The sequence below is a fragment of the Mobula birostris genome, chromosome 3 (assembly GCF_030028105.1).
Source record: "Mobula birostris isolate sMobBir1 chromosome 3, sMobBir1.hap1, whole genome shotgun sequence".
NCBI lineage: Eukaryota > Metazoa > Chordata > Chondrichthyes > Myliobatiformes > Myliobatidae > Mobula > Mobula birostris.
The window spans coordinates 219,758,958-219,775,768 of record NC_092372.1 but is presented as its reverse complement, the minus strand read 5'-3'; the positions used below and the strand labels follow the sequence as shown (position 1 = coordinate 219,775,768).

The window sequence follows — 16,811 nt, the reverse complement described above, 5'->3', positions numbered from 1 at the left end:
GACAGTACTCTTCAATCCTCAGCTGTCTCCATAAACTTTGAATCAAATTGCCTTCTCCACCTCATTTCCCTAATGAAGACTGGCTTCCTCCTCCTCCAGTATATAATCATTTCTTTGGTTTTGCTGACATTGAGTGAGAGGTTCTTGCTGTGGCACCACGTGACCAGATTTTCAATCTCCCTCCTGTATGCTGATTTTTTTTTAAACGAGAAAGAATGCAATTAGAAGCGAAAGAGAAAGGTCATTTTGGGTTCTGCTGTAAAAATGGACACTTTAGTGTGCTTCAATAGAAGGCATGCAGTAAGGACTGGGACAGAAAACACAGTGGTTACTGTGGAAATGCTGAAATCTGTTGTTAAGAGGAGCATGTGTAGCTGTTGGGCCTGGGGTGTTAGGAGGAGGAAAGGGGAGGTATCTGTGGTGGTACTGTTGTGTTAATGACCATGACTCTGGGTGAGGTGAGGGAGTTAGAAAAAGCACACTGTGGTGATAGGGGATTCATTAGTTAGAGGAACGGACAGGAGGTTCTGTGGGCAAGTATGAGACTCCTGGATGGTATGTTGCCTCACGGGTGCCAGGGCCTGGGACGTCTCTGATCGAGTCCTCAGCATTCTTAAGCGGGAGGGTGAACAGAGAGAGGTCGTGGTCCATGTAGGTACCACTGATGTGGGTAGGATAAGTGATGAGGTTCTGCATAGGGAGTTCAGGGAGTCAGATGCTAAGTTAAAGGACAGGACCCCCAGGGTTGTGATCTCAGGGTTGCTGCCTGTGCCATGTGCTAGTGAGGCCAGAACTAAGAATATTATACAGTTTAATATGTGGCTAAGGAGTTGGTGTAGGAGGGAGAGCATAAGATTTTTGGATCATTGGGCTCTCTTCCAGGGAAGGTGGGACCTGTACAGAAGGGACGATATGCACCTGAACTGGAGGGGAACTGATATTCTAGTCGGAAGGTTTGTAAATGCTGCACGGTGGGTTTAAACTGGATTTGTGGGGGGGGGGGGTGCGGGGTGGACCAGAGTTAGTGGAGAGGTTGTGGAGGCAGATGTTGGTAAGACCTCAGGCAAAGTCAAAAGATTGAGCATGGTGCGACTAGTGTCCTGAGCTGTAGATATTTCAATGCAAGAAGTATTGTAGGAAAGGCAGATGATAGTGCTGAAGATGAGGTAGTTGGTTTATAAACAGAGGCAAAGTGTACTGAGGAGAGGCTGATGATAGGGCAAAATTGCAGTCAACAGGATGAGTTGCAATGTAAAAGGCAGACAAAATCGAAAAGGGTGAATACAGGACTATAGGTGATATATTTGATTATGCGCAGTATACGGAATAAGGTAAATGAACTTGTAGCACAGATGCAGATCAGTATGTATGATGTTGTAGGCATCAGTGAATCATGGCTGAAAGAAGATTATAGCTTCAAGTTTATGGTCATGCACTTTGGTGGAAGAAATTAAAAGGTTGGCTATTTGCAAATGGAGAGAAAATACACAAAATCTGAGACGCAAAGGGACTTGGGAGTCCTTGTGCAGGATTCCCTAAAGGTTAATTTGCAGGATGAGTCAGTGGTGAGGAAGGCAAATGTAATGTTAGCATTCATTTCAAGAGGACTAGAATATAAAAGCAAAAATGTAATGTTGAGACTTTTTAAAGCATTGGTGAGGCCTTGCTTAGAGTATTGTGAGCAGTTTTGGGCCTCTTAACTGAGGAAGGATGTGTAGAGGGTTCAAGGGAGGTTCATGAAAATAATTCCAGGATCGAATGGCTTGTCATATGAAGAGCATTTGATGGTTCTGGGCCTGTATTCACTAGAATTCAGAAGAATGCAGTGACCTAATTGAAACTTATCAAATAGTGAAAGGTCTTGATAGAGTGGATATGGGAGAGGATGTTTCCTATGGTGGGAGAGTCTAAGACCAGAGAACACAGCCTCAGAATAGAGGGGCCTGCTTTTAGAATGGAGATGAGGAGGAATTTCTTTAGCCAGAGAGCGGTGAATCTGTGGAATTCTTTGCCACAGAGAGCTGTGGATGCCAAGTCTTTATGTGTATTTAAGGACGAGGTGGACAGATTCTTGATTGATCAGAGCATGGAGGGATATGGGGAGAAGGCAGGAGATTGGGGCTGAGAGGAAAATTGGATCGGCCGTGTTGAAATGGTGGAGCAGATTCAGTGGGCCAAATGGCTTAATTCTGGTCCTATATCTTATGGTGTTAATAAACTGCTGAACTTCGTGCCTCCAATTGTACAAGCACTTTGAGAGAGACAGAGTACCTGGGCCCAACCAAACACAAAAGTGATAGAGCAAATGAGGGAAAAGTAGAACTTTTGATCTGGAAATCGGTGGCTAAGTGTGGGAAGTTGTTCTCCACAGCCATCTTCCAGAGGCTGGCATTCATCAGTGTTGTTTATCTGGGGTGGTTGTGCAGTTAATTTCTGTGTAATCTTGACTTAAACACAAGATATTCTGCAGAAGCTGGAAATCCAGAGCAACACATACACATTGCTGGAGGAATTCAGCAGGTCAGACAACATCTATGGAGAGGAATAATCAGATTCCGGTTTAATAACATCGGAATTTGTTAACCTTGTGGCAGCAGTACATTGCAATACATGATAAATATAAGAAAAACAATTACAGTAAAATATATATAAAATACTTAAAATAAGTAGTACAAAAGCAGAAATAGAAAAAAAGTAGTGAGATAGTGTTCATGGGTTCAGTGTCCATTTAGAAGTCAGATGGCAGAAGGGGAGAACTGAGTGTGTGTCTTCAGGCTTTTGTTCCTCCTGATGGTAGCAATGAGAAGAGGCATGTCCTGTGTGGTGGGGGTCCTTAATGATGCACACCATGTTTCTCAGGCACCACTCCTTGAAGATGTCTTGGATACTACGGAGGCAAGTACCCATGATGGAGCTGGCTAATTTTACTGCTCTGCAGTTTATTTTGGTCTTGTGCCGCAGCCACCCATCCCCACCCCCATACCAGACAGTGGTGCGGCCTGTCAGAATGTTCTCCATGGTATCATCTGTTTTAGATGATAAACCAAATCTCCTCAAACTCTTAATGAAATATAATCAGTTGATGTTTCAGGCCAAGATCCTTTATCAGCGCTGGAAAAGAAGGGGGAAGAAGCCAGAATGAAAAGGTGGGAGGGGAAGGAGTACAAGCTAGAAGGTGATAGGTGAACCCAGGTGAGGGCGAAGGCAGGTGGGTGCGGGAGGGGATGAAATAAGAAAATGGGAGGTGGAAGAGGCTGAAAAAGAGCAATCTGACAGGAGAGAACAGTGGACCATGGAAGAAAGGGAAGGAGGAGGGGTGCCAGTGGAAGGTGATAGGCATTTAAAAGGGGATGAGTATATAATGTTAAATAGTCTCCGAATATTTGAAAAAGAATAACGACCCTTTATGAAACCTGTCTGATCTTTAAAAATAATTTTTCCCAAAATATTCTCCAACTGATTGGCCATTACCTTTGACAGAATCTTAGCATCAATGTTCAATAGTGAAATAGGTCAATATGAGGCACAATCAGTAGCATCTTTATCCTTTTTAAGAATTAAAGAGATAGAAGCCTCAAAAAAGTAGAGGGTAAATCACCTTTCACAAAAGAATCCTTAAACATTTCCAACATATACGGAGAAAGCAATTTTCCAAATTTTTTATAAAGTTCTACAGAATAACCATCAAGTCCAGGGGCTTTACCAGACTGCATCAAAAAAATAGCTTTATGAATTTCGGCTTGGGTAATTTTGGCATCAGGAGTTTTTTGATCTTCAACAGAGATTTTGGGAAAAGCAATCTTCCGTAAGAAAGCATCCATTTTAGAAGAATCTACTGGACATTGAGATTTATGAAGTTCAGTGTAAAAGTCTTGAAAAATCCTATTAATTTCTTCATATTCCCAAGCCAAAGTACCACCTTTCCTACGAATTTTCAATATTTGACTATTTAACATTATATATTTGTCCTTTTTTAAAACTCCACAATGCGTCGTCTCTTTGGATGCTGAAAAAGCGTTCGATTGAGTCGAATGGAAATATCTATTTAATGTCTTAGAGAAATTTGGCTTTGGTGTTAATTTTAATAATTGGATTATAATGAAATATAAAGCTCCTATTGCTACTGTTATTACCAATAACTGTAGGTCTTCTTTTTTTCAGCTTTCACGGGGGCACGACAAGGCTGTCCATTAAGTCCTTTGTTATTTAATTTAATATTAGAACCCCTTGCTATTGCTCTCCGTGAAGCTAAAAATATTTATGGGATTTCTGTGAATGAGACCATTCATAAGATTTCTCTTTATGCAGATGATTTATTGGTTTATATATCAAATCCTGAGGAATTTATTCCTGCCTTGTTAAAATTATTTAATAAATTTGGAGAGTTTTCAGGATAAAAAATAAATTTTAGTAAAAGTGAATTGTTTCCTATAAATGAATCAGTTTCTATGTATGACAATACTCCTTTCAAAGTCACAGATTCTTTTAGTTATTTAGGTGTCACAATCACTAAAAAATATAAGGATCTTTATAAAGCCAATTTTGTTCCTTTGCTAGACTCTGTGAAATATTTATTTAGTAGATGGAGTCCACTTACATTTTCACTTGTTGGTCGCATCCATATAGTCAAAATGATGATTTTACCAAAATTGTTATATCTATTTTGGAATATCCCTGTTTTTTGACTAAGCAGTTTTTTGACCGGATTGATTCTATTATTTTATCTTTTATTTGGAATAATAAAAGACCAAGAATTAATAAATGTCATTTACAAAAGTTGAAGAAGGATGGAGGTCTCACTTTGCCTAATTTAAGAATGTATTACTGGGCTGTTAATGTGGTTATATTGGGTTGATAAGAAGGGTTGGCCTATCTGGGTAGATTTGGAATTGAAAGCTGTGAAACGGTTTTATTTAACCTCGTTATTAGGAGCTGCTTTGCCTATACAATTAGCTAAAGTTGCTACTTTAAACTTATACCCTGTGATTAAGCATTCTTTACAAACTTGGCTTCCGTTCCACAATTTTTTTAATCTTAAAAAATTTAAGCTTTGTAGTTTAATTTATCGAAACTACTTTTTTAAGCCTTCTTTGAGTGATCCAATTCTTTTACTTTGGAAAAATAAAGGTATTAATTCTTTCTTGGATTTATTTAAAGAAGGTAGACTGACGTCCTTTGAACAATTAGTTGATAAATATTCTCTTTCATACTCACAATTTTTAAAGTATCTCCAACTTAGATATTTCTTACAAAAATACTTAAGGAAGGTGATAGGCAGGTGAGAAGGGAAGGAGTAAGAAGAGAGCTAGAATGGGGGGATAAAAAAGGTTGGGGGGAAGAAATCAGTTCATGCCGTTCCAGATGGAATTTGAGGTGATGCTCCTCCAACCCCTGAGTTTGGCATCATTGTGGCAGTCGAGGAGACCATGGGCCGACGTATCGGAATGGAGATGGGAAACGGAACTGAAATGGGTGGCCACCAGAAAATCCTGCCTTCAGAGGCAGATAGGGCAAAGGTGCTTGATGAAGTTGATCTATGATAGGTCTCCCCAGTGTAAAGGAGGCTGCACTGGGAGCGCCAGATACAGATGATGTCTACAACTGTGCACATTTTCAAAATTAGTCTTTGAACATTTTTGCTAGATCAAAGGTCTAGCAACCTATTCTGAAAGAGTGAACAATAAACTTCCTCATTCGAGGATGAGGACGGCACCCTGATGTGGCTAGTCAAGTCTCGCAGGTCGATTTACTCGGGTTCAGTCCTCGCCCTCTGGTACTGCCTGTGTGGAGTTGATGTCTCCTGAGTTTCTTCCGGCAGTTCTAATTCCTCACACATCCCACGGAGGTGTGGTTGGTAATTGGCCACATACAGTTATCCCTGGATGATTCTGGGAGGAATTGGTGGGAATATGGGGACTATATATAGGGCTGGTACAAATGGATGCAGCAGACAATCTGCTGCAAGAACTCAGTGTGTCAAGCAGCATCTGTGGCAGGAAGGAAACTGACTATGTTTCAGGTCATATTAAGATTAATGGTTGGCACAGACCGAAGGACCAGTTTCTGTGGTGTATATCTGTGATATACCAGTTAGAATCTCTGCATCTGGGGGTGAAACTTTTAAGTTGGTCCCTGCAGCAATACGTGGAAAAGTGGCTGGAGAGAAAATGTGTTCAATTCCCACCGCTGCCTGTCAAGGGTTTGTACGTTCTCCCTGAGATTTTGTGGGTTTCCTCACACATTCCAAAGGTGTATGGCCAGGGTTAGTGAGTTTGGCATGTTATATTGGCACCGGAAGCATGGCAACACTTGCAGGCTACCCCAGCACCATCATCGCTGATTTGATTTGTCACGGATGATGCATTTCAAAGTCCAAAGTAACTTTATTATCGAAGTACATGTATGTCACCATATACAACCCTGAGATTCATTTTCTTGCAGGCATTCTTAATAAATCTGTAGAATGATAACCATAACAGAATCAGTGAAAGACTGCACCAACTTGGCAGTTCAACCACTGTGTAAAAGACAACAAACTGCACAAATATAAAAAGAAAGAAAGAAATAAGCAATAAACATCACAAACATGAGATGAAAAGTTCTTGATAGTGAGTCCAAAGGTTGTGGGAACAGTTCAGTGATGGGGCAAGTGAATTTGAGTAAAGCTATCCCCTTTGGTTCACGGGCCTGATGATTGAGGGGTAATAACTGTTCCTGAACCTGGTGGTGAGTCCTGAGGTTTCTATGCCTTGTTCCTGATGGCAGCAGCCAGATGAGAGCATGTCCTGGGTGCTGGGGGTCCCTAATGATGGATGCTGCTTTCCTGTGACAGCGTTTCAAGTGGATGTGTGCAGTGCTGGGGTGGGTGCGCTTTACCTGTGATGGACTGGGTTGTATCCACTATTTTAGTAGGATTTTCCATTCAAAGGCATTGGTGTTTTCATACAGGCTGTGATGCAGCCAGTCAATATACTTTTTACCACACATCTATAAAAGTTTGTCAAAATATCAAAACATGAGAAGCAAAACTAATCTTATTAATCTTATAAATTTTATTAATCTGCTTAGACTTTCAAAATCCAGTTCATCTTTTTTTGGAATCAGAACGCAGTTTATTATTACTGATAAATGTCATGAAATTTGTTGATTTACGACAGCAGTACTGTGCAAGACGTAATAAAGATTACAATATGTTACAATAAGATGGATATTAAATAAAAGTGCAAGAGGACAGCAAAGTCGTGAGGTAGTGTTCATGGACTTCCAGAAGCAGTAATAGCTTCACTTCACAGATCTTCAGTGTCACTGGTGTCTTAGAGCTTCCTGAGGTTATGAAAACTTCAGATGTCACTTTTATTCCTGTTTGCATCGTTCCTGTTACTGTTCGTTTTTGTTTCAGCTCACACGAAGGACATGCCATTCACCTGCGAGACATGTGGGAAGTCATTTAAACGCAGCATGTCACTAAAAGTCCACTCTCTGCAGCATTCAGGGGAGAAACCTTTCAAATGTGAGGTGAGTGTCACCTTAGATTGATAAATCCACTCTGAACCCTCACGCTGTTCTGCAAAATGTATACGTACTTTATCAGAATGAGTCTAACTTAAACATTGTTTAATAATCCATTTCAACAGACCGTTCCTGTGAGTCCTCAGTAGCAATTTTCACTCTTATTACTCCTTAAAATATTTTTCATCACATTTTAATGTTATTTCATATGGTCCCAGTGTCAATGGGAAATATCTTTTGAAGTGCTGGGTTATTTCATGGTACAACTGACCTGGACCATTGAGGGCCATTGGACTAAAGTTAAGGGGTCAGAGATGCTACGTGCAGGAAGAAAAGCAGAGCTGGTGGAAGCCCAGCCAGTTACAGTGCCTATAAAAAGTATTCACCCACCCCTGGAAGTTTTCATGTTTTATTATTTTACAACATTGAATCACAGTGGATTTAATTTGGCTTTTTTGACACTAATCAACAGAAAAAGACACTTTCGTGTCAAAGTGAAGCAGATCTCTACAAAGTGATCTAAGTTAATTACAAATATAAAACACACAATAATTGCATAAGTATTCATCCCCTTTAATATGACACGCCAAATCATCACTGGTGAAGCCAATTGGTCTTGGAAGTCATGTAAATGGAGATCACTGTGTGCAGTCAAGGTGTTTCAATTGATTGTAGTAACAGTACACCTGTATCTGGAAGGTCCAACTGCTGGTGAGTCAGTATCCTGGCAAAAACTACACCATGAAGACAAAAGAACACTCCAAGCAACTCCATGAAAATGTTATTGAAAAGCACAAGTCAGGAGATGAATACAAGAAGATTTCCAAGTCACTGAATATCCCCTGGAGTACAGTTAGGTCAATCATCAAGAAATGGAAAGAATATGGCACAGGTGTAAATCTGCTCAGAGCAGGTCGTCCTCAAAAATTGAGTGATCGTGCAAGAAGGGGACTAGTGAGGGAGACCACCAAGAGACTTATGACAACTCTGGAGGAATTACAAGCTTCAGTCACTGAGATAGGAGAGACTGTGCATACAATATCTGTTGCCTGGGTGCTTCACCAGTCACAGCTTTATGGGAGAGTGGCAAAGAGAAAGCCACTGTTGAAAAAAACTCACATGAACTCTCTTCTGTGGTCTGATGAAACCAAAATTGATCTTTTTGGCCATCAGACTAAACGCTATGTTTGGCATAAGCTAAACACCACACTGCACACATCATCAAAAACGCAACATCCCTATGGTGAAGCATGGTGGTGGCTGCATCGTGCTGTGGGGATGCTTCACTGCAGCAGACTCTGAAAAACTACCCTGGAAGGTAGAAGGTAAAATGAATGCAGCAAAATGCAGGGAAATCCTGATGCAGTCTGCAAGAGAATTGCAATTTAGGAGAAGATTTGTTTTCCAGCAAGACAATGACCCCTAGCATAAAGCCAAAGCTACACAGGAATGGCTTAAAAACAATAAAGTTAATGTCCTGGAGCGACCAAGTCAGAGTCCAGACCTCAATCCAATTGAGAATTTGTGGCTGGACTTGAAAAGGGCTGTTCACTCACAATCTCCATGCAATCTGAGCAGTTTTGTAAAGAAGAATGGAGGGAAATTACAGTACTCAGATGTGCAAAGCTGATAAAGATGTATCCACACAGATTCAAGGCTGTAATTGCTACTAAATGTGCATCTACCAAATAGTGACTTGAGGGGGGTAAGTAATTATGCAATCAATTATTTTGTGTTTAATAAATGTAATAAATTTAGACAAATTTACAGAAATTTGTTTTCACTTTAACACGAAGTCTTTTCCGTTGATTAGTGTCAAAAAGCCAAATTAAATCCACTGTGAATACTTTTTATAGGCATTGTTTCTCTCTCTCATTACTAAAGTGTGAGGAGCATGCCACATGCAAAGTCAAACTATTAGAATTAAAGCTGGTTGCAATCGGCTTTTAATGTTCTACTATTGAAGACTCCATCCCAACGTGTCTCTTGCATAATTAGAAAGTGTGCCCCTACTAGTTTCAACAATTATGCCCCTTTGTATTATCTAGTTCCACGCTGGGGGAGAGTGGGGAGTCCTTCTATGCTTCTTATCATCTTGTGCACCTCTGTCAAGTTGCCTCTCGCCCTCCGTTGCTCCAAAGAGAAAAGCCCTAGCTCACGTCCTCTAAATTAGACATGCTCTCTAATTCCGGCAGCATCCTGGTCAATCTCCTCTGTGCTCTCTCTGAAGCGTCCACATCCTTCCTATAGTGAGGTGACTGGGACTGAACACAACATATCAAGTGTGGCAACACACATCAAAGTTGCTGGTGAACGCAGCAGGCCAAGCAGCATCTGTAGGAAGAGGTGCAGTCGACATTTCAGGCCGAGACCCTTCGTCAGGATTAACTGAAGGAAGAGTGAGTAAGGGATTTGAAAGTGGGAGGGGGAGATCCAAAATTATAGGAGAAGACAGGAGGGGGAGGGATGGAGCCAAGAGCTGGACAGGTGATAGGCAAAAGGGGATATGAGAGGATCATGGGGCAGGAGGTCCGGGAAGAAAGACGGGGGGGGGGGAACCCAGAGGATGGGCAAGAGGTATATTCAGAGGGACAGAGGGAGAAAAAGGAGAGTGAGAGAAAGAATGTGTGCATAAAAATAAGTAACAGATGGGGTACGAGGGGGAGGGGGGGCCTTAGCGGAAGTTAGAGAAGTCGATGTTCATGCCATCAGGTTGGAGGCTACCCAGACAGAATATAAGGTGTTGTTCCTCCAACCTGAGTGTGCCTTCATCTTTACAGTAGAGGAGGCCGTGGATAGACATGTCAGAATGGGAATGGGATGTGGAATTAAAATGTGTGGCCACTGGGAGATCCTGCTTTCTCTGGCGGGCAGAGCGTAGATGTTCAGCAAAGCGGTCTCCCAGTCTGCATCTACGCTCTGTCCGCCAGAGAAAGCAGCATCTCCCAGTGGCCACACATTTTAATTCCACATCCCATTGACCCGACGCAGACTGGGAGACTGCTTTGCTGAACATCTACGCTCTGTCCGCCAGAGAAAGCAGGATCTCCCAGTGGCCACACATTTTAATTCCACATCCCATTGACCCGACGCAGACTGGGAGACTGCTTTGCTGAACATCTACGCTCTGTCCGCCAGAGAAAGCAGGATCTCCCAGTGGCCACACATTTTAATTCCACATCCCATTGACCCGACGCAGACTGGGAGACCGCTTTGCTGAACATCTACGCTCTGTCCGCCAGAGAAAGCAGGATCTCCCAGTGGCCACACATTTTAATTCCACATCCCATTGACCCGACGCAGACTGGGAGACCGCTTTGCTGAACATCTACGCTCTGTCCGCCAGAGAAAGCAGGATCTCCCAGTGGCCACACATTTTAATTCCACATCCCATTTCCATTCTGACATGTCTATCCACGGCCTCCTCTACTGTAAAGATGAAGCCACACTCAGGTTGGAGGAACAACACCTTATATTCCGTCTGGGTAGCCTCCAACCTGATGGCATGAACATCGACTTCTCTAACTTCTGCTAAGGCCCCACCTCCCCCTCGTACCCCATCTGTTACTTTATTTTTATGCACACATTCTTTCTCTCACTCTCCTTTTTCTCCCTCTGTCCCACTGAATATACCTCTTGCCCATCCCCTGGGTCCCCCCCCCCTTGTCTTTCTTCCCGGACCTCCTGTCCCATGATTCTCTCGTATCCCCTTTTGCCTATCACCTGTCCAGCTCTTGGCTCTATCCCTCCCCCTCCTGTCTTCTCCTATAATTTTGGATCTCCCCCTCCCCCTCCAACTTTCAAATCCCTTACTCACTCTTCCTTCAGTTAATCCTGACGAAGGGTCTCGGCCTGAAACGTCGACTGCACCTCTTCCTACAGATGCTGCTTGGCCTGCTGCGTTCACCAGCAACTTTGATGTGTGTTGCTTGAATTTCCAGCATCTGCAGAATTCCTGTTGTTTGCGTTTAAATATCAAGTGTGGTCTAACCTGGTTTTTACAGAACTGCAAGATTACCTTGTGGCATTTAAACTCAATCCACCAACTAATGAAGGCCAACACAGCATACACCACCTTAACCACGCGATCAACTTGCCTGCCAACTTTGAGGGGTCTATAGACATAGACCCCAACATCCCTCTGTTCCTCCACACTGCTAAGAATGCTGTCTTTAAACCCTGTATTCTGCCTTCAAGTTTGCTACAGGGAATAAAGTCTTAACCTATTTAACTTTCCCCAGTAACTCAGGTCTTCAAGTACCTGTAATGTCCTTCTAACGTTCTGTGCATTCTTCCAGTCTTATGAATATCTTTCCTGTAGCAAGCTGACCAGAACTGCACATACTTCTCCAAATTTGGCCTTGCCCAACATCAACATAACATCCCAACTCCTGTACTGTTGGAATTTCTGCAGATATAGTTGAGGAAATGCTTCCCGATTTTAATCCCTTCCACCATCCTCCACACCCAGCCCTCTTTCGTGGGCCAGCTCTTGACCTGAAGTTGTGTCTTCAGCCAAATGTGGATTTACATTGACCATTGTTGATGAAGAACTCTGACTTATTGGAGATTCTGGTTATTAAAATGTGTATCAAAATTCAGTCAGATAATCTGCTCCAAGTAGGAGTCCTGTTCCTCTTCAGATCCTTCTCTGTACAGCGTACAGAGTTAAAGTGTAACAGTCCGTTGGCAGCTGGAGTGGGACACTTCATTGGGTAAGAACTCTGAGCCAGTCACGTGCTAACGGGTAGTTACACTGGGGTTTGAATGCTTCATTCCCCACACAGCCAAGGCATTTAAAGTTGGTTTAGTGGAGATGAAAATGAAATGCGAGAAATACTCAAGACAAAGCACACATGGAGAGAGAGATGTTTCAGGTCAATGCTACCTGATGCAACTTTCTGTTTTTGAAATCTGAAGCTTGTCAAGATGGAACTAGACTTCTTAACATTAAATAAAGGGCTTTAGGGCTGACAGGAGGACATTTGTATTGAAAATAAATCCTGGGAGATATTGATGTTTGTTATTTAAAGCGTGCATTTGATGACTTACCTCTCATAAGAACTTACAACTGAAGAAGAGAGTGCTATATGAATCTTTCACTTGCTTTTAATTTGACGCTGCTATAGAATTTAAAAATTTGCGTACCATTTCCTTTGTCTGAAGAATGCAGGTCCCTAGTGTTCCAGTGCAGACCTGTTTCCCTCCTGCTTCCTCTCTGTGTAAATACTCAGTGCCTGCATGGATTTACATTAAAACCCAGTGACTTTGCCCCAGTCTTCCATGCCACCCTCCTGCACCGGGAAAATGTTCATCAATATGCTCAGGCAATGTTCTACGTGGCCCCATCTCCCAATCAGTAGGGAATTGGTTGGTATGTTTTGGCTACCTTTGCTACAGACTTTCATTCTTTTTCTGGGGTGATCTCCACTGTAGTACCCTTGGATCATTCAAAATCTTCATTCCTTACGGTCGCTGTCTTGTTCAGGTGCCTAGAGGGTTGATGCTAATAACCTTGGATTATCTTGTCACGTTGCAGCAGCTCCCAGTAATCAGAGTTTGTTGGGATGCCTGTGCTTACTCGATGTAGTCATAGAGCACTTCAGCATCAAAACAGACCGTTCAGCCCTGGTCAGTGCCAAACGGTTATCTGCTTAATCGCATTGACTTGTACCTCCAGGACCATGTCCCTCCATGCCCAACCCCCCCACCCCCCCACACTCATGTACTTTTCCAGTGTTGCAATCGTTCCACACTCGCAGCATCCTCTGTGAAAGGATCCCTCTCAGGTTCCCCTTAAATATTTCACCTTTCATCCTTAATCTATGACCTATAGTACTCGTCTCATTGAACCTCAGTGGGAAAAGCCTGCTGGCATTTATCCTATACATATGCCCCTCATAATTTTGTAAACCTCTATCAAATCTCCCCTCATTCTCCAACACTCCTCATTCAATGTTTCCCTATAACGTGTGTCCTCAAGTCCCGGCAACACCCTTGCACATTCGAGGGGAGTCCCTGGGCACAAGCAACAGCACTCTGGCCATACGTCCCCTCCCACACGTCTTCCACCACACAATCCCCACACCTGCCCAGTTCCACTGAACCAAAATTCCAAACTATCACTGCCCACCAAGGACTGAATCTGGCCACTGTGCAGTGGTAGTTTGGGATTTTGTTTTGAGGAGCTTGGGTAAGGAAAAGGTTTATGGAGAGATGGAGGAAAGGCAAAAATCATCTTACCTCCGGGGTGCTAATGGCTTTGCTTGTGGAGCTCACATCAGTTTACACTGATTTGAGCATGCACTGGTGCCTACTTCATTTGGTTGTTGTGTAACTGTTAACAGATGCAGAAAAGCAGATATCTAGGTCTTAAAAACTTGCCCTCCCCAAGGCCAGCATCATCTTGTGAGGGGACATTCAGAAGTGAGAGAAGAGTCCTGATTGAAAACCTCTAGAATGTGCACATCTCTTTTATCCCATCATGCCCTACAGGGGCATCGGCCTCCATCAACAGCTCACCTGAGTCCTCTGTCCTGGGCCAGTCTTTCGAACCCATCTTCGAAGACCCTTCCTCTCCCGGGGATGAGGACTTTAGAGCTTCTGTTGGTGTTTCTATAGCATTGAGTTTTTAATGGGATAGAATTGCTAGCCTAATGCCCAACCTTCTCCTGACGCAACTGGGTTTGGGACCATCTATGGCAGAGTTAGATAGACACAGGGTTGATAGAAAACTGGAGAGCTTTATAAGAGGGAACGGTAGATTGATCTTAGAGTAGGTGAAAATTCGGCACAACATTGTGGGCTGAAGGGCCTGTACTGTGCTGTAATGTTCTATGTACTATATTTTATGAATTATATACCATTGGTGGATATTAGAAATCATCCCATTTTATATAAAAGGCCAAATGAGAGTTGGGCTGTACATGTCTTTGCTCTTTCTGTAAGGAGCTGCACTAATCCTACCTTTCACACTTGTGTCTTCAATCATTAGAACTGCAATGAAAGATTCCAGTACAAGTATCAGTTGCGCTCTCATATGAGCATCCACATCGGACACAAGCAGTTCATGTGTCAATGGTGCGGCAAGGATTTTAACATGAAGCAGTATTTCGATGAGCATATGAAGACGCACACTGGTACGGACATTTTTACTTTGTCGATCAAACGCGTGTAAAGTGTGGTGTTCAAAGCGCAAACGTGGTCTTTCTGATCTCCGAGGATGGTGATGGTGTATCAGCGCCGGTTTTTGTTGTGGGGTGTGGAAGAACACTTTAAACGCTTTTATCTTTCCTGTCATTCTCAGAGAATAAAGGGCTGTTTTTCCAGTTACTTTCATTGACTGCTTCACCACAACAGTTTTGTGTGTGTGCGTGTGTGTCTGTGCGTGTGAGAGATGCACACACGTTCTTCATCTCATGCCTTTCCTGAACACTAATCATCTACAAGTAAACCCTGTCAATGCAGTATCCAACTCATGCTCCCATTCTTTGCCTTGGAAATGGACAGAAGTGTCATCTGACCAATGGTTCTTGCTGGTTTTTATTGTTTTTTTTTCTAAAAATGTTTTGTTGAGATACAACACAGAATAAGCCCTTCCGGACGTTCAAGTCACTCTGCTCAGCAATCACCCGATTTAATCCTGGTCTAATCACAGGGCAATTTACAAGGACTGTGAGAGGACACCTTAAAGAAGGCAAGTGCAATGTTGGCATTTATTTCAAGGGGAATAGAATATAAAAGCAAGGAGATAATGCTGAGTCTTTATAACACACTAGTCAGGCTGCACTTGGAATATTGTCAACAGTTTTGGGCCCTGTATCTCAGAAAGGATCTGTTGTCATTGAAGAGAGTCTAGAGGAGGTTCACGAGGATTATTCCAGGAATGAAGGGGTTAATGTGAGGAGTGTTTGCCAGCTTTGGGCCTGTACTCACTGGAATTTAGAATAATGCAGGGGAATCTCATTGAAACCTACCAGATGTTGAAAGGACTAGATAGGGTGGACGTGGAGAGGATGCTTCCCGTGATGAGGATATCCAGAACTAGAGGGCACAGCCTCAAAATTGAGGGGTGACCCTTTAGAACAGAGATGAGGAGGGATTCTTTTAGCCAGAGAGTAGTGAATCTGTGGAATGCTCTGCCACAGACTGCGATGGAGGCCAAGTGGATGATATGTTTAAGGCAGAATTTGATAATTTTCTGATCAGTCAGGGCATCAAAGGATATGATGAGAAGGCAGGTGTATGGGGTTGAGTGGGATCCAGGAACAGCCATGATGGATGGGCTGAATGGCCTAATTCTGCTCCTATATCTTCTGGTCTAAACCAGAGCACCCGGAGGAAATCCACATGGTCATGGGGAGAACGTACAAACTCCTTACAGGCAGCAGCAGGGATTGAGCACAAGTCACTGGTACTGTAAAACATCGTGCTCACCTCTACACCACCCTGGTTCTTGCATATCAAAGGGCAGGTTCCAGGATAGCGCGAGAGAACAAGATTCCTGGGTGAATTTAGTTCATTTTAGAGTCATAGAGTATGGAACCAGACCCTTCAGCCCAACTTGTCCATGCAGACTGTGTAGCCCAATGAGCTAGTTCCTTCTGTCTATGTATGGCTCATAATCCTCTTAACCCCTCCTAAACTACTCGAGCTGAGGAGAAGAATTGAAGCCGATTCTTGCAGCCTGACTAGATATTCACAAGATGCTCAGGTAAAACCACAAATTAAGAATCAAACCTGCAGTTTCTGGTCTGAACAGTGTACATACCTGTGTCTATTTATCCACTGATAGAGTCATAGGGCAGTACTGCACAGAACAGGTCCTTCGTCTCAGGACAGGTTGAATAGGTGAGGAGCACAGGAGAATGCGGAGAGATTGGAGAGACTTGTTAGAGGCATATAAAATTATGAGGGGTATAGATAGGGTAAGTACAAGCAGGCTTTTTCCTGCTTGAGGTTGGGTGAGACTAGAATTAGAGGTCATCAGTTAAGGGTGGATAAGGGGAACTTGGGTGTCTATTTCACTCGGAGGGTACTGAGAACATGGAGTGAGCTGCCAGTGGAAGTGGGTTTGATTTCAACACTTAAGAGAAATTTAGATAGGTACATGGATGGGAGGGGTATGGTCCAGGTGCAGGTGCAGGTCGATGAGACTGGACAGAATAATAGTTCAGCTTGACTAGATGGGCCAAAGGACCTGTCTCGGGGCTGTAGTGCTCTATGGCTCTAATCACCTAATAAGTTTTCTATCAATCCCTTAATAACCAGGTTAATAAGGGACAGCATGGTGATGTAGTGGT

At 42.9% G+C, this 16,811-nt stretch overlaps 1 protein-coding gene across 7 annotated transcripts in view; it reads left to right on the top strand.

The window, feature by feature from the left end:
- zbtb47b (zinc finger and BTB domain containing 47b) overlaps nt 1-16,811 on the top strand; it is a 289,399-nt gene that overhangs the window by 254,729 nt on the left and 17,859 nt on the right. For all 7 annotated transcript variants that reach the window (XM_072254156.1, XM_072254161.1, XM_072254155.1 and 4 more), the window contains exons 4-5: nt 7,400-7,515; nt 14,504-14,648. In XM_072254156.1, coding sequence (XP_072110257.1) covers nt 7,400-7,515; nt 14,504-14,648 — 261 coding nt within the window. The remainder of the gene's footprint in view (nt 1-7,399; nt 7,516-14,503; nt 14,649-16,811) is intronic.